At 35.1% G+C, this 27,357-nt stretch overlaps 1 protein-coding gene and 1 pseudogene across 1 annotated transcript in view; one reads left to right on the forward strand and one right to left on the reverse strand.

Moving 5' to 3' along the window:
• Nucleotides 1–27,357, forward strand: part of HFM1 (helicase for meiosis 1) — a 114,229-nt gene that overhangs the window by 22,213 nt on the left and 64,659 nt on the right. The window contains exons 6-19 of the mRNA XM_052637751.1: nt 4,755–4,825; nt 5,261–5,393; nt 6,117–6,268; nt 6,825–6,902; nt 7,378–7,536; nt 9,826–10,026; nt 10,109–10,197; nt 14,937–14,980; nt 15,087–15,188; nt 15,575–15,720; nt 16,673–16,767; nt 17,376–17,509; nt 18,316–18,363; nt 20,278–20,358. Of these exons, the coding sequence (XP_052493711.1) occupies nt 4,755–4,825; nt 5,261–5,393; nt 6,117–6,268; nt 6,825–6,902; nt 7,378–7,536; nt 9,826–10,026; nt 10,109–10,197; nt 14,937–14,980; nt 15,087–15,188; nt 15,575–15,720; nt 16,673–16,767; nt 17,376–17,509; nt 18,316–18,363; nt 20,278–20,358 (1,533 nt within the window). The remainder of the gene's footprint in view (nt 1–4,754; nt 4,826–5,260; nt 5,394–6,116; nt 6,269–6,824; nt 6,903–7,377; nt 7,537–9,825; nt 10,027–10,108; nt 10,198–14,936; nt 14,981–15,086; nt 15,189–15,574; nt 15,721–16,672; nt 16,768–17,375; nt 17,510–18,315; nt 18,364–20,277; nt 20,359–27,357) is intronic.
• On the reverse strand, nt 2,911–3,467 carry LOC128045254 (LIM domain transcription factor LMO4-like; annotated as a pseudogene).

A 27,357-nucleotide genomic window follows, 5' to 3' on the forward strand; every position in this document is an offset into this window, starting at 1 on the left:
GTTAAGAAGCATTTCCCCTTTGTTTTTGTTTAGGAGTTTTATGATTTCAAGTCTTCTGTTAAAGTCTTTAACCCATTTTGACCTTATATTTGCATATGATGTAAGATAGGGATCCAGTTTCATTCTTTTGCATGTGGATATCCAATTTTCCCGTCACCATTTATTGAAGAGATTATCCATTCCTAGTTTGTGGCTCCTTTGATGAAAGTTAATTGACCATATAGGCATAGGTTTATTTCTGGGCTGGATATTTTGTTCCATTGATCTATATGTCTATTTTTAATGTCAATATCATACTGTTTTGATTACCATAGTTTTGTAGTATAGTTTGAAATCAGGGCATATTATGGAAACAAGGCTGGAGAGCTTTGTTCTTCTTTCTTAGTGTTTATTGCTTTAGGTGGGGTTTGTTTTTTTTTAGGTGGTTTTCTATGAGTTTTTATTTGTTTTTTCTATTTCTGTGAAGAATGCTGTTGGAATTTGGATAGAGATTGCATTGAATCTGTAGATCACTTAGAGTAGTGTGGACTTTCAGCAATATTGATTCTTTGAATCCATGAACATGAAGTATTTTTCCATTTATTTTTGTCTTCAATTTCTTTCATCAGTGTCTTATAATTTTCAACATACAGATCTTTTACTTACTTAAATTTATTCTTCAGAATAAATTTATTCTTTATTGACCTTTCCTGTTGTTTTTCGGGTGTTTCTTTTAATTTATTTCTCCTCTAATCTTTATTATTTCCTCCTTCTGCTAACTGTGGACTTATTTCAGTCCTCATTTTTTAGTTTCTTGAGGTGTGAAGTTAGATTGTTTATTTGTGGGTTTGTTTTTTTTTTTTTTTGGTACTTATCACTATAAACTTCCCTCTTAGAACAGCTTTTATTGGATCCTATAAATTTTGGTATGTTGTGTTTTCATTTTATTTGTCTCAAGGTATGTTCCCTTTTGATTTCTTCTTTAACCGTAATGGTTGTTCAGGAGCTCGTTGTTTAATCTCCATATATTTGTGCATTTTCCAATTTTCTTCTTTTAGTTGGTTTTTAGTTTTGTGTTATTGTGATTGGACAAGGTGCATGATATGATTTCAGTCTTCTTTTAAAACCTTATTAAAACCTGTTTTGTGCCCTAACTTATGATCTATCTTGGAGAATGTTCTATGGGCACATAAGAAGAATGTATATTCTGTTTCTGCTGGAAGGAATGCTCTGTATATAGTTGTTTGATCCATCTGGTGTAAGGCATAGTTTAAGCCCAGTGTTTCCTTACTGATTTTCTTTTTGGATGATCCATTGTTGAAAGTGGCATCTTGAAGGTCCCTACTATTATTGTATTGCTGTCTATTTCTCTCTTCAAATCTGTTAATATTTGTTTTATATATTTAGGTGTTCCAATATTTGGTGCATAAGTATTTATAATCGCTGTATCTTGCTGATGAATTAACTGCTTTATCATTGTATAATGACCTCTTTGTCTCTTATGACAGTTTTTGTCTTTATTTTGCTGATATAAGTAGAGCTACTCTACTATGTGCTGATTTCCATTTGTATAGAATATCTTTTTCCATCCCTTTGCTTTCAATCTATGTGTATCCTTAAAGCTGAAATGAATCTCTTGTAGGCAGCAAATAAGTTAGTCCTGTTTTTTTTAAGTCCACTCAGCCACTTTTATGTCTTTTAATTAGAAATTTTATTCCATTTACCTTTAAAGTATTTATTGATAAGAGATGGACTTACTATTGCTACTTTAATGTATTTTGACATTTTGTAGTTCTGTTGGTTCTTTCTTCTCTTGTTCGTTTCCTTTGTGATTTGATGATTTTCTATAATGGTATGTTTTTGCTCTTTTCTATTTATCTTTTGTATCAACTGTAGAGTTTTGTTTTGTAGTTACCTTGAGACTTGCATTAAAAAGTCTTACGGTTTTAACAGTCTCTTTTAAACTGATAAAAAATTTGAACACATACAAAAGCTCTACAATTTTATACTGACTTCCTCACATTTTGTTTCTGATGCCACAATTTATATCTTTTAATATTGTGTATCCAATAATAAATTATTATTATTAAATTATTTATCTTCTAACCATTATACTGGAGTTATAAGTGATTAACTACCTTTATTATCATCCTTTCATTTCAGCTTGAAGAACTTCCTTTGGCATTTCTTGTAAAACTGGTCTAGTGGTAACCAACACCTTCAGGTTTTTTTTTTTTTTTTTTAAGCTTTTATTATTTAAACACACCATACTAGAGCAAATGTCTCTGAAAATATCACAAATAAAAGATTTTTTCTTCATTCAGCAAATTAGAAGTAGGGGGGAATTTCTACATAGTAGCTGTTATAAGCCTGATTTTGTGTGTGTGTGTGTGTCTTTGCCATGGGAGTAGCAACATTAGGATAAAAACACTTACATGCATACATACAATGTATTTTACAGAGATACAATAAAAATATCTGTGATAGAATATTACAAAAGCCACATCTCTTTCCTTTATCTCATGTTCAGTTTTGATTGAAACACATTTCCTTACAACACTTAAATATACAAAGAGCAAACAGAATGTTGTTAAGGTAAAACACAGGGTACAAACTCTGGCCAGTGCCCTGCTAATTGTTAATAAGGGTGGAAAGCAGATTTGAATGCTTCTTTTAATTAGCTTCATTAGTCATTTCCCTCCTCCCAAGGCGCCCCCCCCCCCCCAAAGATGTCCTCCAGTGGATCTTTTTTCATTTTCTCTACAGTCTCCCATTAGCTCAGGTTCACGGAGTCCTTAATGTTCATATTCAGTCATTTTAATACACCCATAAATGCGGGAAGAGCAGTCAAGACCAAAGAAGGTGCAATGGCACAGAGCTGGCACTGGTGCTAGCTACAAAGGTGATTGTCTACTGAAGACACATGGGATCCACCTGTGATGAACGAGATCTGAGATGAAGGCACGCATTCTGCATTACTCTGACCTTTTAGCAGACCTTCTGATTTGGCAGTAGTGGATTGCTCTGAAGTGAATTCAAATGGCCATTGATGAGAGCTGTAGGTCTGTCATGTTCACAAAATAAACTGCCATTGATGTAGTGAAACCGGTCTCCCGGGACCAGGCGATTCCGGCAGGTAGAGCATGTAAAACACTTCAGATGATACACATTGCATGGGGCCCTCATGACGAGTTTACTCACAGGGAATAGACAGTCCACAAGTACTGCAAGCACCACTATTCCCAAATAACCTAATGTAGCCATTTCTGCAAAGGATCATGCTGCTCTTGGTGTAACAGGACGTGCTGATGCCGCCCAGCTGCGCCTGGCAGCAGGAGCACTTGAGGCACCGGCTATGCCAGTAGCTGTCCATGGCACAGAGCAGAAAGCGGTCCGCAATCTTGCCCCCGCAGCTTGCGCACCGCTTCCAGGAAAGGGAGCCGGCAAGTCACCACGGGCGGCTGGGAGGTGCTGCCCGAATTCACCATGGTCTGCTTTTCCCCTATCTTGCAATATTGCAAGAGGTGACGGCGGCTGTTTTTTTTTTTTAAGCCCGCAGCTCTGAGGCTGAGTTGGGGGTCCCTGCGTAAGTGGCGGGCGGCGGGGAGCAGTAGCGTCAGTCTCTTCCTTGCCGTTCTTCTCCGCCTCCGGCTCCCGCGAGCAGCTGCAGGAGCCCTCGGCCCGTGCAGCACGGCGCAGCGGCAGCAAGTGCTGCCACACCTTCAGTTTTTTTCTAGCAAAAACTCTTCAGAATTAAAGGAAAACTTTGCTAAGTAAAACATTCTTGGTTGGCGGTTTTTTCTTTCCACACCCAAAAATTATCATTCTACAATCTGCTCCACTAGGGTTTTGCTGAAATATTCACTCATAGTCTTATGGGAATTCCTTTGTAATGAGTTGCTTTTCCCTTGCTGCTTTTAAGATTCTCTCTTTGTCTTTTGTTCAGCAAGTGAAAGTGAAAGTTGCTCAGTTGTGTCCAACTCTGTGACCTCATGGACTGTATATTCCATGGAATTATCCAGGCCAGAATACTGGAGTGGGTAGCCTTTCCCTTCTCCAGGGGATCTTAACCAACTCAGGGATCAAACCTAGGGCTCCCGCCTTGCAGGCAGATTGTTTACAAGCTGAGCCACAACGGAAACCCAAGAGTACTGGAGTGGGTAGCCTATCCCTTCTCCAGTGGATCTTCCCAACCTAGGAATTGAACTGGGATCTCCTGCATTGTAGACGGATTCTTTACCAACTGAGCTGTCAGGGAAGCCCTTTGTCTTTAACTTCTGGCAGTTTAATTACTGTGTGTTTCAATATGGGTCTCTTGAGATTTAACTTCTCTGGTAATTTCTGAGATTTTTTGGATCTGGATGTCTGTTTCCCCATGCTAGGATAGTTTTAAGACATTATTTCTTGAAATAAGCTTTCTTCCCCTTTATGTCTTTTTCTTCTGGGACCCTTGTAATGTGTATATTGGTTCACGTGATGTTGTTCCATAAGTCCCTTAAGCTAATTTCACTCTTAGTCTTTTTGGTTTTGCTCCCCTGATTGCATTAACCCCACTGTCCTGTCTTTTAAGTTCACTGATCTTTCTTTTAGTTGAGCCTCTCGTGATGCCATCTCCATCCTTCCCTCTGTAGCTGTCTGTTCCTTTCTTACGATGCCAAAATACAAGTATTAAAGCCTCAAAATTAAATATTGTCAGTCAATATTGATTTAATTTTTCAGTTGAGTAACCAGTTTTTTAAATTTTGAAATATTTGACTCCTTAATGTCATTCTCAGCTGCTAAATTTAGAAGTATTTTCAAAGAATTCCCATATTTCAATTATATACAGTCCAAAGCCTTTGATGATGTAAGTATTTTGTTTAATTATTTACCTGTCTACCTTTTCTTACTGGATTGTGTGCTCTCTAAGGACAAGGACCAGATCACATTCATTTTTATGTCCTTAGTGCTATCAGTGATTGGTACATTATAGAAGCTCAAAAAATGTTTATTAAGTGAATGCATGTAATTTTCATAGGTGGGTTGTTTAGATTTATAAAAACGTCTTGAAAGCTAAATTATTTACTTCTAGGTCTAGCATATTACTTTGACAAAACTTGATGATAAATTATTAATAGTATTAATTTTTGAGAGTGGCAGATCTAAAGCAAGCTTATTTTGATAAGTTTAGAAGTTAAGATGTTTGAACTATTATTCCATAGACTCTTCCTAAGGCATATTTTCTAACAAATTGAGAATTCAAAAATTCTATCCTGTGACTGATTAAATTTTATTGTTTTAGCTTCTTTATACAGATAGGAATTTTGTGATTTGTGCTCCAACTGGTTCTGGGAAAACTGTAGTGTTTGAACTAGCTATAACAAGACTGTTAATGGAAGTACCATTGCCATGGTCAAACATTAAAATTGTTTACAGTAAGTATCTGTATATTGAAAAGCTAATAATCATAATAATAAAAAACCATTGAGGTAAAAGTAAGAAATAAGTTCAAATTCAAGACATAAAATTATTTAGTTTCTCATACTTTTTACATAAAGACATATCACATTTGGTCCTATTAACATTGAATTCAAAACACATTTTCCCAGATTTCAAAACATATTTTCCCAGGTTTCCCTCTACTCTCCTTTTTAAGATATATATTAAAATTTTTGTCATCAAAAAATGTATGTGCTTAGTCACTGTGTCATGTCATGACTCTTTGCAACCCTGTCAACTGTAATATGCCAGGCTCCTCTGTCCATGGGGATTCTTCAGGGAAGAATACTGGAGTGGGTTGCCATGCCCTCCTCCAAGGGATCTTCCCAACCCAGGGATTGAGCCCAGGTCTCCCACATTGCAGGTGGATTCTTTACCATCTGAGCTATGAGGGAAGCCCCCTCAAATTTATATGCATGGTTAAAAAAAGGCAGTGATCATAAAGGGTGATAATTTCCTGCCTTACCTTTCTTCACTATTAGTTACAATTTTCTCTTATTCTGCTCAGTGATTAACTTTATATATCTGAATATGTTTATGTTATTAACTTTTAACTTATAAATATTAGGTAGCATCTAGATGTGTGCTAACTTTATTAACATTTGTGAAGATAATTTTTAAATTGCACTGACATTCAAAATGGATATCTTATATTGCAGTGGCACCAATAAAAGCCCTGTGTAGTCAGCGTTTTGATGATTGGAAAAAAAAATTTGGACCAATAGGATTGAATTGTAAAGAACTCACTGGAGATACAGTAATGGATGACTTATTTGAGATTCAGCATGCCCATATTATTATGACAACTCCAGTAGGTGTTATTTATATATATATTTTTTGTTTTTTAGAAAATATCTCTTTATCATGAATAAAAACTAAGAGAAAATACAAAGTAGAAGAATGTATTTGCAATGTGAAGCAAACAAACAAAAAGTACTACTGTTCAGGGTATATAAGGAACACTAACAAGTCAGTTAAGTAAAAGATAAACAACTAAAGGGAGTAAATTGGTGAAAGATATGGATAGGCAGTTTGTTATTGTGGACAATTTATAATCATACTTGTTGCTGTATTCTTTTATCCATATATAATGTATTATAGAGGGAGGACCTTGGCAGAGCTTAAAAAGGGTAATTAGACTATAATTTTGAATTAAAGTTAAAAATAAATGGGGGTTCAGTTTTTTAAACACAATATCATCAAAATTCCTTAAGTCTCTTAGGATACTTTTAAGACATCAATATTAACTAAAATATTAATAACTAAAATATTGCCCAGAGTTTGTAATATCATCTTAAAATTTTATCAATATCTTAATACTTATCATAATTCCTTATCATATTAAACCACTTGCATTTTTTTCCTAGGAAAAATGGGATAGCATGACTAGAAAATGGAGAGACAACTCTTTGGTCCAGCTGGTTCGATTGTTTCTCATTGATGAGGTAGTGAACACATTATTCGCTTTCAGATATAAACATGAAGAGATGCTGCTGCTGCTAAGTAGCTTCAGTCGTGTCCGACTCTGTGCGAACCCATAGACGGCAGCCCACCAGGCTCCCCCATTTCTGGGATTCTCCAGGCAAGAACACTGGAGTGGGTTGCCATTTCCTTCTCCAAGGCATGAAAGTGAAAAGTGAAAGTGAAATCGCTCAGTCGTGTCCAACTCTTAGCGACCCCATGGACTACAGTCTACCAGGTTCCTCTGCCCATGGTATTTTCCAGGCAAGAGTACTGGAGTGGGTTGCCATTGCCTTCTCCCATGAAGAGATGATTTGAATGGAAAAACTCTATACATGCTTTATTCCTTCAAAGGGAAAATGCTTATTTTCTTAGGAAAGTGTGTTTAATATTGTTTTACATTTTAGTTAACTAGATAGATTTTTATTTTTGGCTAATGAGTCTTAATTTTTTTCTCAGGTACATGTTGTAAAAGATGAAAATCGTGGACCAACTCTTGAAGTTGTAGTCAGCAGAATGAAAACTGTGCAGTTTTTATCTCATGCTGTAGAAAATACCAACAGTATTGTTCCAATGAGATTTGTGGCTGTATCTGCAACAATTCCAAATGCTGAGGATGTAAGCTAGAATTTTAATCTATTCATTTTGTTTTTATGGCTTAGTGAAATATTTAATCTTAGAGAAAAGTGAGTTTTTTCTCTGTAAATCACCTAACCAATTTAATTGGAAGGTATGTTGTGGAAAGTTATGGTTAGATCCATAGATATGACAGTATTAAGGCCATGAAATTTGGTTGAGTGGATTTAATAAAGTATGTTTGGTGCAAGTCCATTGTTTATTAGTATCTAAAAGTCATAGTTTCATGGGTTTTGGACATTTCATAATAAGTTGATTAATATGATTGTTGTAACCAGCTGACTCTAGTTGTCTAGCAAATATGATAGAGAATAAAAATAATTAGTTGAATGATTGCCACCCACCTCCCCCATTTCTGTTTGCCTGGAATTGTCATAAGCACTCATGATAGATGCAAAAGTGAAAACATATAAAACCTGCTCTTCAGGAGGATCTCACAGTTAATAGGGTACACGAACAGGTAAAGAAATAATTGTGCAATATTATACTTTCTATAACAAATACATGTCCTACTTTTTTCTTCAGTTTTTTGGCAAGCTTGAAAAACAGGACAGTCTCACTCTGTTTTCTCACTCCTATTTACTTAACAGCCTACTTGTAAGGTGACTTGTTCCCTCAGCTAATTCTTAGGAATTGTTTTCATAAAAGCTGCTATACAGTATTCTCTAATCCAGTATAAAATTTTGCCTTTAACACAATTAACCATTTTTATTTTTAAAATGACAACTTGTTTTGTTTATATTCAAAACTAATAGAGAAATTTTTAAAGTATGTATAAACAACAAAAACCCAACATTTGTCCTTCTAGATGTATTGATGAATTCATAATATGCATACTCATTTATGATTTACATGCTACCTTTAAGTGTTTCCATGCCAATAAATGTTATATTCATTTATACTTCTACCATCAGCTATTTATCTGTAGTCTAACGCTGGATAATGTAATGAAATTATTGTTACTATTACTTATAAATAGTTCTCATTTGTTATTTAAAATGGTACCTTATTTTAAAATTTTGTACTGCTTTGATTACTACTGAAGTAAATATTTTTAATATTTTAGTCAATCACTTTAAATTATTTTTTTTCTCAATTTGCCAGGTCATAGACTTTGTCCTTTTTCACACTGGGCTGCTAAACTTTTATATTGACTTGTAAGCAATTACTAAATATCAGTACTCTAATTCTTGAAACTGTTTTTGCATTTGTGATAATCATAACTTCTGTGAACACCATCTGTCTCTTTCTATAAGTCCTGTTCCTCAGTTTTTGCCTTTATCCTTGGCCTTCTCAAATTGTAAATTCTTGTTCTCATCCCTAACTATGAGAGCCTTGAAGATGTTTTAATAATTCCTTCCTATGCAATTAGAAACTCATTAATCTTCCTGTCAAAGAAACAGTTTCAGAGCAGAGCATGAAGCCTAACCAGTCTATGTAAAGTTAAGGATTGCTCTCCACAATTCCAAAAATTAACTAAGGATTCTAGAGTTGAGTCTGAAATATGCTTTTGGGATTTCCATCTCACAAGTGTTTATTTGTTCTTTGTTCGGAAAAGTTGTCAACCTTCGCCAGCCTATGCTAGTCATTTGCTACTATTCAGCTAGTATTCAGTATAACACGAAGTATCAGCTATATCTGAGCATAGTTCTGAAAAATAGCAAAGAAGTTACAGTGCTACTGAGAAATTAAATTTCTTTGTTGAAATTAATTTTTATTTGGACTCTATAGGAGGAAAATAAAACAAAGTAATAATAATTGAAAGTTTATCATGTTAAAAAGTGGGTATAATCTTGAAACACTGCTAATTGAAAATATTTACCAATATATCAATTGAATAGTATCTTTAAATGGAGAAGGCAATGGCACCCCACTCCAGTACTCTTGCCTGGAAAATCCCATGGATGGAGGAGCCTGGAAGGCTGCAGTCCATGGGGTCCCTGAGGGTCGGACATGACTGAGCGACTTCACTTTCACTTTTAACTTTCATGCATTGGAGAAGGAAATGGCAACCCACTCCAGTGTTCTTGCCTGGAGAATCACAGGGATGGGGGAGCCTGGTGGGCTGCCATCCATGGGGTCACACAGAGTTGGACACAACTGAAGTGACTTAGCAGCAGCAGTAGCAGTGTCTTTAAAATATGTAATGTTGAAAAGACTACTTGACTAAATATTTGTATACCTTGACTTTAAGGTGATCTGTGATTGGGCATGTTAGCCATAAAACTTTACTAGAAAAAAATTCATTGTGTGTTTTTCTCTCATTTAAAGATTGCAGAATGGCTTTCAGATGGTGAAAGATCTGCTGTGTGTCTGAAAATGGATGAGAGACATAGACCAGTGAAACTTCGGAAAGTGGTTCTTGGGTTTCCCTGCAGTGATAACCAAACTGAATTCAAGTTTGATTTAACCCTCAACTACAAAATTGCCAGTATTATACAAACATACTCTGATCAGAAACCTACACTTGTGGTATGGATTGTTGGTTGATTATTTTTTAATGTAATGTTTAATTTTTAATATGATTAATACAAAAATATTCATTCGTTTTTAGTTTTGTGCAACAAGGAAAGGTGTGCAACAGGCTGCTTCTGTTCTTGTGAAAGATGCAAAATTTATCATGACTGTGGAACAGAAACAGAGGTATATTTAAAAATATTTTCTTGTATGTAGAAAGACTTTCAGGGATAACCTAAATGAGATGAGAAAACTGGGTTGACCTTTTCAAGCTACTTGACTTTTCCAAACCTGCTTCCTTATCTGTAAAATAAGGATGATAGTAATTTAAAGGATTAATAAGACAATGAATCTTAGTACAACTGTGATCCTGTCTTCTTTATTTCATAGCCATATTTGAAAGATTATTCATATTTCTTCATTTTTTACTCTTTTTCAATCCATCTGTTGTAATATTTTACTAAAGCCAGTCTTGTCAAGTCATCTCTCAGGAGCCTCTAACACTTTTGACCACTCCCACCTTATTTAAAAACACCAGTCTGTGTGTTTTCATGATCACTGTCTACCATGTTTCTTCCTATTTTGCTTTCTACTCAGTCTCAGTCCCTTTTCACTTCTTGAACCTAATTGTTAAATGTTAACATTCTAGGCGTTCTTTCTATCCAAGATTCTGTTACTAAGGTTTCTAAACTTGTCTAACATACCCAACACTTTGTTTACTTTGGTCTCCGTAGATTTTTTAAAAAATAGTTTTTCTGCATATCATGCATTTAAATTTAAGAATTTTTTACATTTAAAAAAAATTTAGTTGATTTCATGTAGTTAATTGGTAGTGTTCTCATAGTGAAAGTGTTTCCTGAGCTTTCATGGGTTTCTCTCTTTTTTTGGATGGTTTTATTTGTACTTACTCATTTCCTTATTTTTCCCAGTTTTATTGAGATATAATTGACATCTAGCACTATGTAAGTTTTAGGTATAAAAAATAATGATTTGACTTACATATAGCATGAAATGGTTACCACATTAAGTTTAGTGAATATTTGTCATCTATACATATAGATACAAAATTAAAGAAATAGAAATGTTTTTCATTTATGATGAGACTCTTATGGTTTACTCTCTTAACAACTTTTATATATAACATGCAGCAGTGTTAATTATATTTATCATATTGAGCATTACATCCCTAGTAACTATTTATCTTCCCCTCCATAGATCATAGCCTTGTTACGGTGAAGGGGGTTGTGTAACTTAATGAAACTATGAGCCATGTCATGCAGGGCCATGCAAGATGGATGGATTATAGGGAAGAGTTGTGACAAAACTTGGTCCACTGGAGGAGGAAATGGCAGCCCACTCCAGTATTTTTGCCTGGAGAACTCCATGGACAGTATGAAAAGTCAAAAAGATATGACACAGAAAGATGAGCCCCCTCCAGATCATAAAGTATCTAGTAAGCTACTGGGGAAGAGAGGAGGGCAATTACTAATAAATAGCTTTAGAAAGAATAAAGTGACTGGCCCAAAGTAGAAACAGCACTCCATTGTGGGTGTGTCTAGTGGTGAAAGTAAAATCCAATGCTGTAAAGAACAAGGTTGCCTAGGAACCTGGAATACAGGTCCTTGAATTAAAGTAAATTGGATGTGGTCAAGCAGGAGATGGCAAGATTAAACATCTTAGGACTAAGTGAACTGAAATGGATGGGAATTAGCAAATTTAATTTAGATGAGCATTATATGTACTACTGTGGGCAAGAATCACTTAGAAGAAATGGACTAGCCCTCAGAGTCAGCAGAAGAGTCCAAAATACATTCTTGGGTGCAGTCTCAAAACAGACAGAATGATCTCGGTTCATTTCCAAGGCAAACCATTCAACATCACAGTACTCCAAGTCTATGCCCCAACCACTGATACCGAAGAAGCTGAAGTTTAACAGTTCTGTGAAGACCTACGACACCTTCTAGACTAACCCCAAGAAAAGACGTAGTTTTCATCTTAAAAGATTGGAATTCAAAAGCAGGAAGTCAAGGGATACCCAGAAGAACAGGCAAGCTTGGCCTTAGAGTACAAAATGAAGCAGGAGAAAGGCTAACAGAGTTTAGTCAAGAGAACACACTGGTCATAGCAAACACCCTTTCCCAACAACACAAGAGACAAGTCTATACATGGATATCACCAAATGATCAATACCAAAATCATACTGATTATGTTCTTTGTAGCCAAAGATGGAGAAACTCTATAGAGTCAGTAAAAACAAGACCCAGAGCTGACTGTGGCTCAGATCATGAGCTCCTTATTGTAAAATTTAGGCTTAAATTGAAGAAAGTAGGGAAAACCACTAGGCCATTCAGGTATGACCTAAATCAGACCCCTTATGATTATACAGTAGAGATGACAAATAGATTCAAGGGAGTAGATCTAGTAGACAGTGCCTGAAGAACTGTGGATGGAGATTCACAACATTGTACAGGAGGCAGTGACCAAAACCATCCCATAGAAAAAGACATGCAAGAAGGCAAAATGGCTGTCTGAGGAGGCTTTATGAATAGCTGAGGGAAGAAGAGAAGCAAAAGGCAAGGGAGAAAGGAAAAGATATACCCATCTGAATGCAGAGATGCAGATAATAATAAGGAAAGATCAGAAAGCCTTAAATAAACAATGCAAAGAAATAGAGGAAAACAGTAGGATGAGAAAGACAGATCTCTTCAAGAAAATTGGAGATATCAAGGGAACATTTCACGTAAGGGTTGGGATGATAAAGGACAGAACGGTAAGGACCTGCCAGAAGCAGAAGACATTAAGAAGAGATATCAACTACCTCATATATACAGATGATACCACTCTAATGGCAGAAAGTGAAGAAGAACTAAAGAGCCTCTTGATAAGGGTGAAAGAGGAGAGTGAAAAAGCTGGCTTGAAACTCAACATTAAAAAAAACTAAAATTAAGGCATCTGGTTCCATCACTTCATGGCAAATAGGAAAAAGTGAAAGCAGTGACAGATTTTATTTTCTTGAGCTCCCAAATCACTGCAGGTGGTGACTGCAGTCTTGAAATTAAAAGATACTTGCTCCTTGGAAGGAAAGCTATGACACACCTAGATAGCATATTAAAAAGCAGAGACATTATTTTGCTGACAAAGGTCTGTATAGTCAAAGCTATGGCTTTTCCAGTACTTATGCATGGAAATGAGAGTTGGTCCACAAAAGAGGCTGAGCACTGAAGAACTGATGCTTTTGAATTGTGGGGCTGGAGAAGATGCTTGAGAGTCCCCTGTACTGCAAGGAGATCAAACCAGTCAGTCCTGAAGGAAATCAATCCTAAATAGTCATTGGAAGGACTGTTGCTGAAGCACAGCTCTGGCTCTTTGGCTACCAGATTCAAAGAGCCAGCTCACTGGAAAAGACCCTGATGCTGGGAAAGATTGAAGGCAAAAGAAGAAGGGGATGGAAGAGGATGAGATGGTTAGATAGTGTCACCAACTCAATGGACATGAATTTGAGCAATCCAGGAGACAGTGAAGGACAGAGGAAGCTGATGTGCTATAGTCCACGGAGTCTCAAAGAGTTGGACACGACTTAGTGACTCAACAACCACCACCACCTATTTATCTTATAACTGGAAGTTTGTGCCTTTTGACTACCTTCATCTAGTTCCCCTTCCCCACCATCTTTTTCCATGAATTTGTTTGTTCCTTTTTGAAGTATAATTGACCTTCAACACAGTGGGGTCAGTGTTCCTGTTATCCAACAGAGTGATTTGGTGTTTTCTATACATTTCAAGATTATCATCATAATAAGTCTAGTGACGATTGTCATGATTGTCATAATGATCTGTCACTATATAAGGTAATATTGATACATAATTATTGACTGTATTCCCACACTTTACATTTTCTACCCATGACTCATGTTTTGTAACTGTATGTTTGTTCTTTTTAATCTCCCTTACACATTTCTTTGCTCCTCCCTCCCCTCTGGCAACCACCTGTTTGTTTTCTGTTTCTATTACTCTATTTTTATTCTATGTTCATTTGTTTTGTTTTTTAGATTCCACATATGAGGAAAATCATATAATTTTTGCTTTTCTCTATCTGACTTACTTCACTTAGCGTAATACCCTCTAAGTTTATCTGTGTGGTTACAAATGAATGGCAAGATTTCATTTCTTTTTTACTACTGAGTAATATTCTGTGTGTGTGTGTGTGTGTGTGTGTGTGTGTGTGTGTGTGTGTGTATACCACATCTTATATATCCATTCATCTATTGTTGGACACATATTGACTCCATATCTTTGCTATTGTAAATAATGCTGCAATGAACATAGGGATGCATATATCTTTCTGAATTAAGTGTTTTTATTTTTGTTGAATAAATACCTAGAAATGAAATTGCTGGATCATATGGTAGTTCTATTTTAAAACTTCTGTGAAATCTCCATATTGTTTTCCATAGTGGCTACATTTGTTTATATTCCCACCAACAGTGCACAAGGATTCCCTTCCCTCCAGATCCTCACCAGCACTTGATATTTGTTGTCTTTTTGATAACAGTCATTCTGACAGGTGTGAGGTGGTATCTCATTGTCATTTTGATTTGCACTTCCCTAATGATTAGTGATGTTGAGCACCTTTTCTTGTTCTGTTGTCCATTTGAATGTCATCTTTGAAAAAAAAGTCTATTCAGGTCCTCTGCCCTTTTAAAAATTGGATTATCTAGGGGTTTCTGTTTTTGTTTTGCTTAGTTGTAAGATTAGGGACTTCTCAGTGTGAAATTTAGATAGTCTCTACTTATTAAAGATGGTTTTTGAAAAATGATGTTATAAACATATTTTGATATCTGTAATCTTCAAAATAATTAAGTAATACACTATCCAAGTTTTTGATGCTAATATGAAAAACTCAATAATTTTGTGTTTTTTAAATAGGTTACGAAAGTGTGCATATTCCATAAAAGATTCAAAACTGAGAGGTAGGTTTAGAGATAATTTCTAAATCATATTTTTACCTATAGATAAAAGGAGCCAATTACTAATTAACTTTCAAAGTACATGACAGATGACATTCTTCTTTTGTAGATATCTTAATACATGGTGTTGCTTATCATCATGCTGGTATGGAACTGTCAGATAGAAAAGTAGTTGAAGGAGCTTTTACTGTTGGAGATATACCAGTTCTTTGTAAGTAAAACATATTCTTGTGGATATTGTAAGATCTTTTAGAAACTACTTTAAGAGAAAAAAAGAAAAAAACTCAGGTATTCTTATTTATTTCTGTTTTTCTTCCAAGAATCTAAATTATAACTACCCATACAAATATGTGCTACAGTAAACTCTCTTGCAATTTTAGCAAACACTGTGTAGTTTGAAAAGTAAGAATTAGTAGTTTTTCAGCTTTAAGATATTTTATTTTACATAGTGATGTTCTTTTCTTTCTTTTTATTCTAAATTTCCTATATATGTTTTTATTGTTATATATTTATAAAAATATATCTTTTATAAGAAAACTTTTAGCTGAAACAATAAAGTTATATGACTTAAAAGTAATATTCTTTAATATGATACAGTTACTACCAGTACCTTAGCCATGGGAGTCAATTTGCCTGCTCACCTAGTGGTTATAAAATCTACAATGCATTATGCTGGAGGAATGTTTGAAGAATACAGTGAAACAGATATTCTACAGATGATTGGTAGAGCTGGTCGACCTCAAGTAAGTGACAGTATTTCACTTTTTTGTAATTCATTTTAAAGACAATGTAAAAAAGCAAAAAGAAATGTGTATTCTTTGTTAAAAAATCAATATTTCATATTTAAAGTAGGTTTAAAAATAAATGTAACTAAGAAAATCTACTACTTTCATGGAGGAGTAGAAGTAAAACAAGTCTCATCAAAGTCCCACATAACTCCCTTCACAAGTCTCAAGTACTCGCTTCACTCCCTCTAAACTCCTACTTGTTGATGAATGATTGAGTTTGTGAATGTATGCTGTTACAGGGTTTTGGGGTTGGGTTTTTTTTTGGCTTTGGGGATTTTTTTGTTTTGTTTTGTTTGCTTTTTATACTGAATGGAAATGCTGTTGGCATTTTGGATGGGACTGTTTTTCATTCCATAGGACTCATACATTGCAGAACATGTAGCATCCCTGTATACTATCACAAATGCCAGTAGTGGTCCCCCAATATTGTGACAATTAAAAATCAGCCCATATACATTACAAAACATGGCATAATTTGACAAATTCTTAAATAAAAAAGTCATTTTTTATATGGACTAAGGTAAAATTTAGGAGGGATATCTTTTCAGAGAATACCAAAATATTATGTTACACAAATTTATAATTTTTATAGGATAATTTAGATTATATGTAAAATACACCAGATCTTGCAGCTTTTAACCAGTGACCTAAGTTTGTTTTGGTTTTACTATTGCCGAAATTGTTATATTGAAACCAAAGTGGTATTTTTATGTCTATACTGTTGGGAGGATTTTAAGGTAAATTTTCTGTTAACATTCAATTCAGAAGCATTTTTAAGGTCTTTTTGACCTGTTGTTTAAGACAGGGAGTTGTTTAATATAAAATGAAAATCTTGAGTTATTGAAGAAAATTGGTATCAACTGTACTTTAGTTTATTAAATTTCTCTCTCTTTTTCTTTTCTTCCAGTTTGACACTACCGCTACTGCAGTTATTATGACTCGGTTAAGCACAAAAGAGAAGTATATTCAGATGCTTGCTTGCAGTGACACTATAGAAAGCAGGTAATATGTAAAATATTTCAAAAAATAATGTTAATATGTCCTGTAATTTTCCTTTTATTAGGGATTTTCTAAGGCCATTTTCTTGGAATTTTTCAATAACCTAATTAGTAAGTTTATTCTTTTAAGAAATTAATAGTTAGAAAAAGACAGTGAAATAGTTGTTTAGCATTGTTTATCAGCATGCAGTTGCATGTATTCTTGTTATAAAAGGCCAAATTAGTAATGAGAGGAATATAATTTTCACATCTTTAAAATTTGCATAATAATAGGAGACAGGTACCCTGAGACCTTTTAGTAAAGTGTTTGATTATAATACTCTTGGGGAAAATAGGATGTAATCTATTCCCCACCCTTTTTTTTTAAAAGCAATATTGTCTTCTAGAGTCATGGAGTAGAAAGAAATCTGTAACTTTTGAAAAGTTAAACTGACATTAAGGTTTACTCATATTTTTGAAAATTAACTTAACTTTCATGAATGATTAAAGTAGCAATATTATTCAGTTATATTCAACTATATCATTAAATTATTCAAATATTATTCTAAACAATGAGTTTTATGACATTGAAATGCATATTACTAATGAAAAGTTTTTTTTTCCCCCCATTAGTTTGCACAGACATCTTATTGAGCATTTAAATGCAGAGATAGTATTGCATACCATCACAAATGTGAATATTGCTTTGGAATGGATACGATCAACCTTGCTTTATATCAGAGCCTTGAAAAATCCATCTCATTATGGTTTGTTACTTTGATTTTGAAGAGTAGTAATTTTATCAAGCCAATTGGGCCTACTTTTTACTAATAGGTCACAGAATAGATTATAGAAGTTAATAGGTAGCAGAAGTAAAAGTAACAACTATAACAAATACATTTAGAGGCAAGAGCAGACAAACATGAGAAATCTTTATCTGTTTTACTTCTAGTCTTTTAATAAGGCTTGAAATCAACACTAAAAAATAGACCTTTTAGAAAAAAATTGTCTCCAGTAAAAATTTTTTAAATGCTTAGAATTATTTAAAATAAGTTAAAGGGCTTCCCCGGTGGTTAAAATCAAAAACAATTTTTGAATTTTGTCTGAACTGGTATTCAAACCAAAATATATGATAATAGTGTTGATGTTGGAATTTTCATCTTCCTTCTAAAGCTAACATCTATGGTTATGTTACTTCTAGAGGGTTCTTTCATGTGGTAAAGATTATAAAGTAAAAATGCTTGAATTGCAGAATATTAAATTAAAACCTGACTTGCTATCCACAGGTTCAAAAGTTTCAGATCTGTAAGAGGAAAAAATACATATAATATTCCTGGTCACTGTTATCTAATAAAATTAACAAAGGAAAGCCAATTGATATTGAAAGGATTTTACAACAATGGTTATTTTCTGTAAATGTTTAAGCCTTTTTTTAACTTTAAGTACTTTTTTCTTCTATTTAAGATTTAGTTAGACTACTCTTTTCTAGTTAACTGGGGTATCAAAGTAAGCCTCTAAGGATGAATAAATCTCATTCTATTTTATTTTTAATAAATTTTCATAACTTAAATAGGTTTTGCATCTGGATTGAACAAAGATGGAATTGAATCAAAATTACAAGGTTAGATGCATTTCCTTCTAAAAAATTATATTCTATAAATTTTAATGAAATAGTCTAGTTATTGTGAAACTAGGAATAGTCCAGTAAAATATTTTTTAAAATTACTTTATTTGAAGAAAAAATATATGGATTTCCCTTTTCACAAGTAAATAAAGCTTTGCACATATACTTTTTTTTCTGAATTAATCTATTAATTTTATCAGAATATCTTCCTTTGTATGACGTTAATTAATTTGTTTTTAAAAATGATCTTGGTCTTTGGAAATGTTGCCTATAGATATACAATTTTATTATTTATTTTCCTTTTCTAGTTTAATTTTAATTGAAAATATAAACCTAGCTTGATTATGGGCTTCTTATCCCAGTCTGTGCTAATAAAGTATTCCTGTCAAACCTCAGTTTTAGTTTTCAGTTAATTTCATTATCTCATTTTTGAAATGAGTATTTTCATACTCATTACATATCTTTGAAAATATCAGAAGATTGTTGAGCATTTATTAGGAGTAGAAACTGCTGCCTCTACAATGTACTGAGACTGTCTTCCAGTAAAAGTAAAAAAATGTTCGATCCCTAAAAATATTTAGCCAGTTTTAATTTATTCTCTACTTGGATATACACATATAGCAAATAAAAATTCAGAGATAAGGATGAAGAAGTAAAATTATCATTCTTAAAGAATAAGTATATTGTTAAAAAATGCTGATAAGTGATAGCTTACATTAATAATGCTGCTGTTGAGAAACAGATCTGTAAAATAGTTGTACTATCCTTTCTGTATTGACCAAATTTGAAATGGAGTTTTAAAAGCATATTTTTTTTTAATCAAAATGATCAAATACACATGAAAAGAGAAATACTTCATGAAATATTACCAAGAAATATCTTGCTATATTCTGGTAACTGTAATGTTTTAACTTTTCTAAACTGTTCTTAACAGTTCATATTTGTCTTATCTTCAGTTGTTATAGAATGGCTAATTTTTCCCTGTAACGAATAGCTGAATTTATTATGTAACTGGATAGAATGTTTTGGTTTCCTTAGAGGTCGGCCTTAAATTTCTTAGGAAGGATCCTTAGCATAGATTATGCTGTTTCCTTAATTTGGTTAAATTTTCTTTCTCTGTATTCTCCAGTAGCTTTACCAATGTGTGTGTTTGCTAAATACTTTAGTCGTGTCTGACTCTTTGTGACCCTATGGGCTGTAGCCAGCTGGGGTCCTCTGTCCGTGGGATTCTCCAGGCAAGAATACTGGAGTGAGTTGCCATGGCCTCCTCCAGGGGATCTTCCTGACCCAGGACCGAACCCACATCTCTTAGGTCCCCTGCATTGGCAGGAGAGTTCATTACCACTAGCGCCACCTGGGAAGCAGCTTTACCATCACACTTAAAGAGTAAAATGCAAACCTTCACCACAAAGTCCTGTTTGATATCCCTGTGCCTGTTTCTCTGACTTCATCTCTTGTCACTTTCCCCTCCTTTTTTCCACTCTGTCCAAATTGGCTATCTTGCTGTTCCTTAACCACATCAAGCTGTTCCCACTTCAGGTCCTTGCACTCTCTTTATTCTTGGAACACATCTCACATGTTTTACATAGCCTAAACCTTCAGTTTCATTCAGGTCTTTTTGAGGATTAAGTGAGATAATATAAATATATTATTTTAAGTTGTAAATGTTATCACTTGAGTATTATTTTTATTATTTTTACTGTTAGAAAAAAATTTTCAGCATACTAGGTGGCTCTTTTGTTTAAATGAGATTTTTTTCATTTGTTTTGTTTTTACCACTTAAGTAGGGACTACAGTTCTTCCCAGAAAAATTACACAGAAACACAACTTCAGAATATTTAATAATAAATTCTGTTTTTTGTTGCTTCTTTATTTTATTAAAGTTAAAATGTGTCTTTTATAATTAAACAGAATTGTGTTTGAAGAATCTGAATGATTTGTCATCTCTGGACCTGATAAAAATGGATGAAGATATTAATTTCAAACCAACTGGTAATTTTTTTCATTGTTGTTAGTAAATTTAACAATTAAGACTAAATTTAAGCATTTGTTCCACTAAAATTTAGATGATGGTAAAATTAAATTGTGGCTTCAATTCTCAACAGGGTATCATCATTATTAGCATGATAAATTTATATGAGTCCTATTTATAAGATTATAGAGCTATCTTTTTGATAGGCATTAAATTTCTGTTCACTAACTTTGGTGACTTTTAGCAGAGGATTGAAAAATTCAAATCTTTGGGTTGCTTCAGTCACATTGTAACTCTTGTAGCTAACCTTTCGCCAATTCTTACTTCTTCAAACAAGGCTTATGAAGATGGTTACTTAGGTGCCTTCTCTTTCTCTCTCTGTCTCTGCCTCTCTCTTTTTGATTCTATATAGGGTATAATAGAAGCAAGAAAGAATGTTTTGTAGTTTTTACCACACATGATTAGAAGTTTCTTGGGGAAAAATATTGACTTCATTGTACTTTGCCTAATAAAAATTGGGAAGCATAGAAAAGTTTGAAAAAAATCAATATATGACTATCTAACATTGCATGTATCCATCTATTTTTAAATGCGTTTTTATGTACTTGCAACCATACCATAGCAATGTATGATTTTGTGTCATGTCTTTATTTGTATAAGGTTTTAAAAACAATTTACCTCCGTAACTCTCAGCCGTAGATTTATAACATTTTTTTCCTTCTCCCGTCATCTTCATTCTGGTAATTCTAACTTGTTTGTGAGAATTACCTTCTTTGTATTCTAGGATGTCTCACTGAGGAGTCATGAGAATCACTAATATAACTTCTTCCTTTTTTATTTTTAACCCTGTCATTTTATTTTAAAAAAAATTTTTTGGCATATAGTTGCTTTACAATGTTGTGTTTCAGTTTCTACTGTACAGCAAAGTGAATCAGCTATATATATACATATTAATATATTCCCTCTTTTTTGGAATTATTTCCCATTTAGGTCACCACAAAGTATTAAGTAGAGTTCCCTGTGCTATACAATAGGAGGGAAAACTAATATAACTTCATCATCTATTCTTTATATACTTTAATTCTCAAGAATATTATTCCCATGGTCATTCTTTCCCTGTGGAACTTCTCGAATCCACTGATACCATTTCTTCTGCCTTTAAACATACCTAACAAATGATATATATACTATTTGCTGTCTTCATCATCAGTGAATATTACTTGATTAATCTTATTCTTTTTAACTTGCTTTTGATTCTCTTTTTTCTGCTTCTTTAATGAATTTTTGTTTGCTGACTTTTTTTGCCTCACTATGGACTCTGATGCTGGGAGGGATTGGGGGCAGGAGGAGAAGGGGACAACAGAGGATGAGATGGCTGGATGGCATCACTGACTCAGTGGACGTGAGTCTGAGTGAACTCCGGGAGTTGGTGATGGACAGGGAGGCCTGGCGTGCTGCGATTCATGGGGTCGCAAAGAGTCGGACACGACTGAGCGACTGAACTGAACTGAACTGATGGGCTTCTTAAACATGCAGATGTTGGACCTTTATTCTCAGTTTATGATAATTTCTTTGAAAACATAATTTACCTTCACAGGTTAAGCTATAGTCATTATGTAATTGTGGTTTTGATCTAGGTCTTGCACCTTTAGTATAACATTTGACCATTAATTGCCAGAGTCCAGCTCCAGCAGCCAGGGATCCAACCTGAAGAGATGAATGGTGTCGGCGAATGAGACAGCCTCTCAGTTTTCTTGGACTGCCTATTTATTTCAAGTTTAAGATTGTCTTTTATACTTTTACAAAAACATTAGGTCAGAGGTTTGACATTTTCACTTCCCCCTCTCCCAGATATATTATATCCATAAATCACTGTTACTCTTCGAACAGAGTTCCTGCTTCAGTGATTCTCTCGAAATCAGCCTTATCATCTATTATCTACCTCCTCTAATGCTTCCCTGGTGGCTCAGAGGTTAAAGCATCTGCCTGGAATGCTGGAGACCCGGGTTTGATCCCTGGGTAGGGAAAATCCCTGAAGAAGGAAATGGCGACCCACTCCAGTACTCTTGCCTGGAGAATCCCATGGTGGGAGGAGCCTGGTAGGCTGCAGTCCATGGGGTCACAAAGAGTCGGACACGACTGAGTGACTTCACTTTTTTTGATTCACTAATGTGTCCTATAGTTAACTTGTGATTACATTGTAACTCATGCTACATTCCTCAGTTTACTACTTATCTTCCTAAATCCTGTTTGCCCCTAACATCCTGAGCTCACTATCTCTTAAAAAGGCTTCTAGCTATAGTGTCTCTAAAAATTCCTAACTTCTATAAGCTATAGTAAAATATGCTAACTTTACAACATTCCTTAAATCTTTAACTTCTAACTATTTTAATTATTTCTAAGCCCTAAAATTCAGTAAACTCCTTTACCATAAACATTCTCCTCACAAATAGGCTTCAGATAGCAAGCCCTCCCATGGCCTCAAGCTATGGCCTATGTGCTCATCCTGGAACACTCTTTTGTAAAAGTCCTTGAACAAATGTCAATGATTAACTTCATGAATTATTTTCTGTGCACAGCTGCAGAAGGCTTTTGCCTTCTCATGCTCCTCTCAAGAACAATAAGCACCTTAATATTCCTTTTCAGTCGACTCAGATGAGGAGAGGAAAAAACAAGTCAGAACACAAACCCTAACTCCTTCATTATTTGGATGCAGTCTCAAAAATGAGAGAATGATCTCTGTTTGTTTCCAAGGCAAACCATTCAATATCACAGTAATCCAAGTCTATGCCCCACCCAGTAACGCTGAAGAAGCTGAAGTTGAATGGCTCTATGAAGACCTACAAGACCTTTTAGAAGTAACACCCAAAAAAGATGTCCTTTTCATTATAGGGGACTGGAATGCAAAAGTAGGAAGTCAAGAAACACCTGGAGTAACAGGCAAAGTTGGCCTTGGAATGCTGAATGAAGCAGGGCAAAGACTAATAGAGTTTTGCCAAGAAAACGCACTGCTCATAGCAAACACCCTCTTCCAAAAACACAAGCGAAGACTCTGCACATGGACATCACCAGATGGTTGACACCAAAATCAGATTGATTATATTCTATGCAGCCAAAGATGGAGAAGCTCTATACAGTCAACAAAAACAAGACCAGGAGCTGACTGTGGCTCAGATCATGAACTCCTTATTGCCAAATTCAAACTTAAATTGACGAAAGTAGGGAAATCCGCTAGACCATTAAGGTATGACCTAAATCAAGTCCCTTATGATTATACAGTCGAAGTGAGAAATAGATTTAAGGGCCTAGATCTGATAGATAGAGTGCCTTATGAACTATGGAATGAGGTTTGTGACATTGTACAGGAGACAGGGATCAAGACCATCCCCATGGAAAAGAAATGCAAAAAAGCAAAATGGCTGTCTGGAGAGACCTTACAAATAGCTGTGAAAGGAAGAGAGGCAAAAAACAAAGGAGAAAAGGAAAGATACAAGCATCTGAATGCAGAGTTCCAAAGAATAGCAAGAAGAGATAAGAAAGCCTTCTTCAGCTATCAATGCAAAGAAATAGAGGAAAACAACAGAATGGGAAAGACTAGAGATCTCTTCAAGAAAATTAGAGATACCAAGGGAACATTTCATGCAAAGATGGGCTCGATAAAGGACAGAACTGGTATGGACCTAACAGAAGCAGAAGATATTAAGAAGAGGTGGCAAGAATACACAGAAGAACTGTACAAAAAAGATCTTCACAACCCAGATAACCACGATGGTGTGATCACTCATCTAGAGCCAGACATCCTGGAATGTGAAGTCAAGTGGGCCTTAGAAAGCATCACCACGAACAAGGCTAGTGGAGGTGATGGATTCCAGTGGAGCTGTTTCAAATCCTGAAAGATGATGCTGTGAAAGTGCTGCACTCAATATGCCAGCAAATTTGGAAAACTCAGCAGTGGCCACAGGACTGGAAAAGGTCAGTTTTCATTCCAATCCCAAAGAAAGGCAATGCCAAAGAATGCTCAAACTACCACACAATTGCACTCATCTCACATGCTAGTAAAGTAATGCTCAAAATTCTGCAAGCCAGGCTTCAGCAATACATGAACCGTGAACTCCCTGATGTTCAAGCTGGTTTTAGAAAAGGCAGAGGAACCAGAGATCAAATTGCCAACATCCGCTGGTTCATGGAAAAAGCAAGAGAGTTCCAGAAAAACATCTGTTTCTGCTTTATTGACTATGCCAAAGCCTTTGACTGTGTGGATCACAATAAACTGTGGAAAATTCTAAAAGAGATGGGAGTACCAGACCACCTGACCTGCCTCTTGAGAAATCTGTATGCAGGTCAGGAAGCAACAGTTAGAACTGGACATGGAACAACAGACTGGTTTCAAATAGGAAAAGGAATACGTCAAGGCTGTATATTGTCATCCTGCTTATTTAACTTATATGCAGAGTACATCATGAGGAACGCCAGACTGGAAGAAGCACAAGCTGGAATCAAGATTTCCGGGAGAAATCTCAATAACCTCAGATATGCAGATGACACCACCCTTATGGCAGAAAGTGAAGAGGAACTAAAAACCCTCTTGATGAAAGTGAAAGTGGAGAGTGAAAAAGTTGGCTTAAAGCTCAACATTCAGAAAATGAAGATCATGGCATCGGGTCCCATCACTTCATGGGAAATAGATGGGGAAACAGTGGAAACAGTGTCAGAATTTATTTTGGGGGGCTCCTAAATCACTGCAGATGGTGACTGCAGCCATGAAATGAAAAGATGCTTACTCTTTGGAAGAAAAGTTATGACCAACCTAGATAGCATATTCAAAAGCAGAGACATTACTTTGCCGACTAAGGTCCGTGTAGTAAAGGCTATGGGTTTTCCTGTGGTCAAGTATGGATATGAGATTTGGACTGTGAAGAAAGCTGAGCACTGAAGAATTGATGCTTTTGAACTGTGGTGTTGAAGACTCTTGAGAGTCCCTTGAACTGCAAGGAGATCCAACCAGTCCATTCTGAAGGAGATCAGCCCTGGGATTTCTTTGGAAGGAATGATGCTAAAGCTGAAACTCCAATACTTTGGCCACCTCATGTGAAGGGTTGACTCATTGGAAAAGACTCTGATGCTGGGAGGGATTGGGGGCAGGAGGAGAAGGGGACGACAGAGGATGAGGTGGCTGGATGGCATCACTGACTCAATGGACGTAAGTCTGAGCGAACTCCAGGATTTGGCGATGGACAGGGAGGCCTGGCGTGCTGCGATTCATGGGGTTGCAAAGAGTCGAACAAGATTGAGCCACTGACCTGAAACTGAACTGAACTCCTTCATCCCGGGTCCGTGCCTGCAGAATGAGGAGAGACCTGGGGCTGTGCCTCCATTTTGTCAGTAATGCCTAACACGGCTCCTGACAATTAATTTTCTATTGGAAATCTTTTTTTACATATATGATATGAAATTTGACACTCGGAAGCATATAACGGTTAATTTGACCTGGAATATTGTACAGTGATATGAACATAAAATCTTTGTTTTAAATACCTGGATTTCAGTTCCATTTCTGCCACTATGCTAGCTGGGACCTTAAACTCACTGAGCCTTAGTACTAATATATATCTGTAAAATAACAATTTATATTACAAGAATATATAATATGTATATTTACCTTATTAGGTTGTTATGATGATCAAATGGGATAATGAACATTTATAGGAAAAAAATTCTGCAAACATGAGTTGTTACTCTCTTTTGTCCAAGGTTAGGAAAATATCTCTACTTGCCCCTCTTTCTCAATAGCCTAACCAGTTTGTTAAGCCTAAAATTATAAAATGTTTGATGTCTTTGGTTTCTCTTTCATTCCTCACTCATTGCATAACTAGACAGGATGTGTCCAAAGGACAGTCCAGTCTTGGAGCTGAAAATATTCTTTATCACATAGCAGGGTAATGTTTCCTAAGTGTGATTGGGTTAACTACTTACTCTCAAAATCATGCAAGAGTGCTGTTATGTTAAAAATGAAACTAATGAGCCCTACTCCAGACTTAAAATCCTCAACTTCTAGGAGTAAAATGTGGTAATTTAGATTTTAAGCTTGAACCCTGGATGCATTTTTTGCATGTAAATTTGGGAACTACTGCCCTGGGAGTGATATTTCAATAAATAGTATAGTGAAAATCTATTCAGATCTTTGTGTCATACTCACAGTTTATCTCAATCTGTATTCTGAGGGTGTGGGGAAGAGATTCCAAACTGCAATAGAGAATGCAGTTTTACTCTAAACTATCTTCTTTAGGAGAATCATGGGTTTCAATGACATATTAAATATGCTAAGAAGAAAGACAGTAAGAAAGAGCCAAAATTAGTTAGCCTAGGATTTTTACATTTTTATTTGCCCAGAGAAATCTTTTAAATGGAATATCCATTAATATTGCAAAGAACACTAATGTTTTATCAGTGTTCAGTGTATCAATTCAATGTTAATGTTATCCAGAAACATCCTTACAAACACAGCCAGCATAATATTTGACCAAGTATCCGGGCAGCCTATGGCCCAGTTAAGTTGACACATAAAATTTAGCACAACAGCAGCTTAACATAAAATATACTTTCTAGCCGAATGTAGCTGAATTCTCAGAAGAATTATTGTGCATGATGCCCTCTTATGTACTCCTTTGTGCTGAGGTTGGTCATATATTCTGCTTTGAAAATGCATATTATGCAATTCCCAATCATCGGATATTTTGTCCTTTGTGTTTATTATCTCAGCATCCTCAACTCTTGTTACACCCTAAACCATTAAGTTACTTTAAACATACACAAAGTGTTATATATACATGAATGTACATATTTCTTTATGAGGAATTTAACGTATTTTTAACTGTGCTAGCATTTTTATTAGGATTATTTAGGTTAGTTCTTTTGTTACAATATTGTATGAATTTGTTGTTTGCCTCAATACTTTTTTTCCATAAGCATTGTTATTTTTAGTATCCAGTTTTATACATGAATTTATAGGAATGCATATA

Source organism: Budorcas taxicolor, chromosome 3 (assembly GCF_023091745.1).
Source record: "Budorcas taxicolor isolate Tak-1 chromosome 3, Takin1.1, whole genome shotgun sequence".
Lineage (NCBI taxonomy): Eukaryota > Metazoa > Chordata > Mammalia > Artiodactyla > Bovidae > Budorcas > Budorcas taxicolor.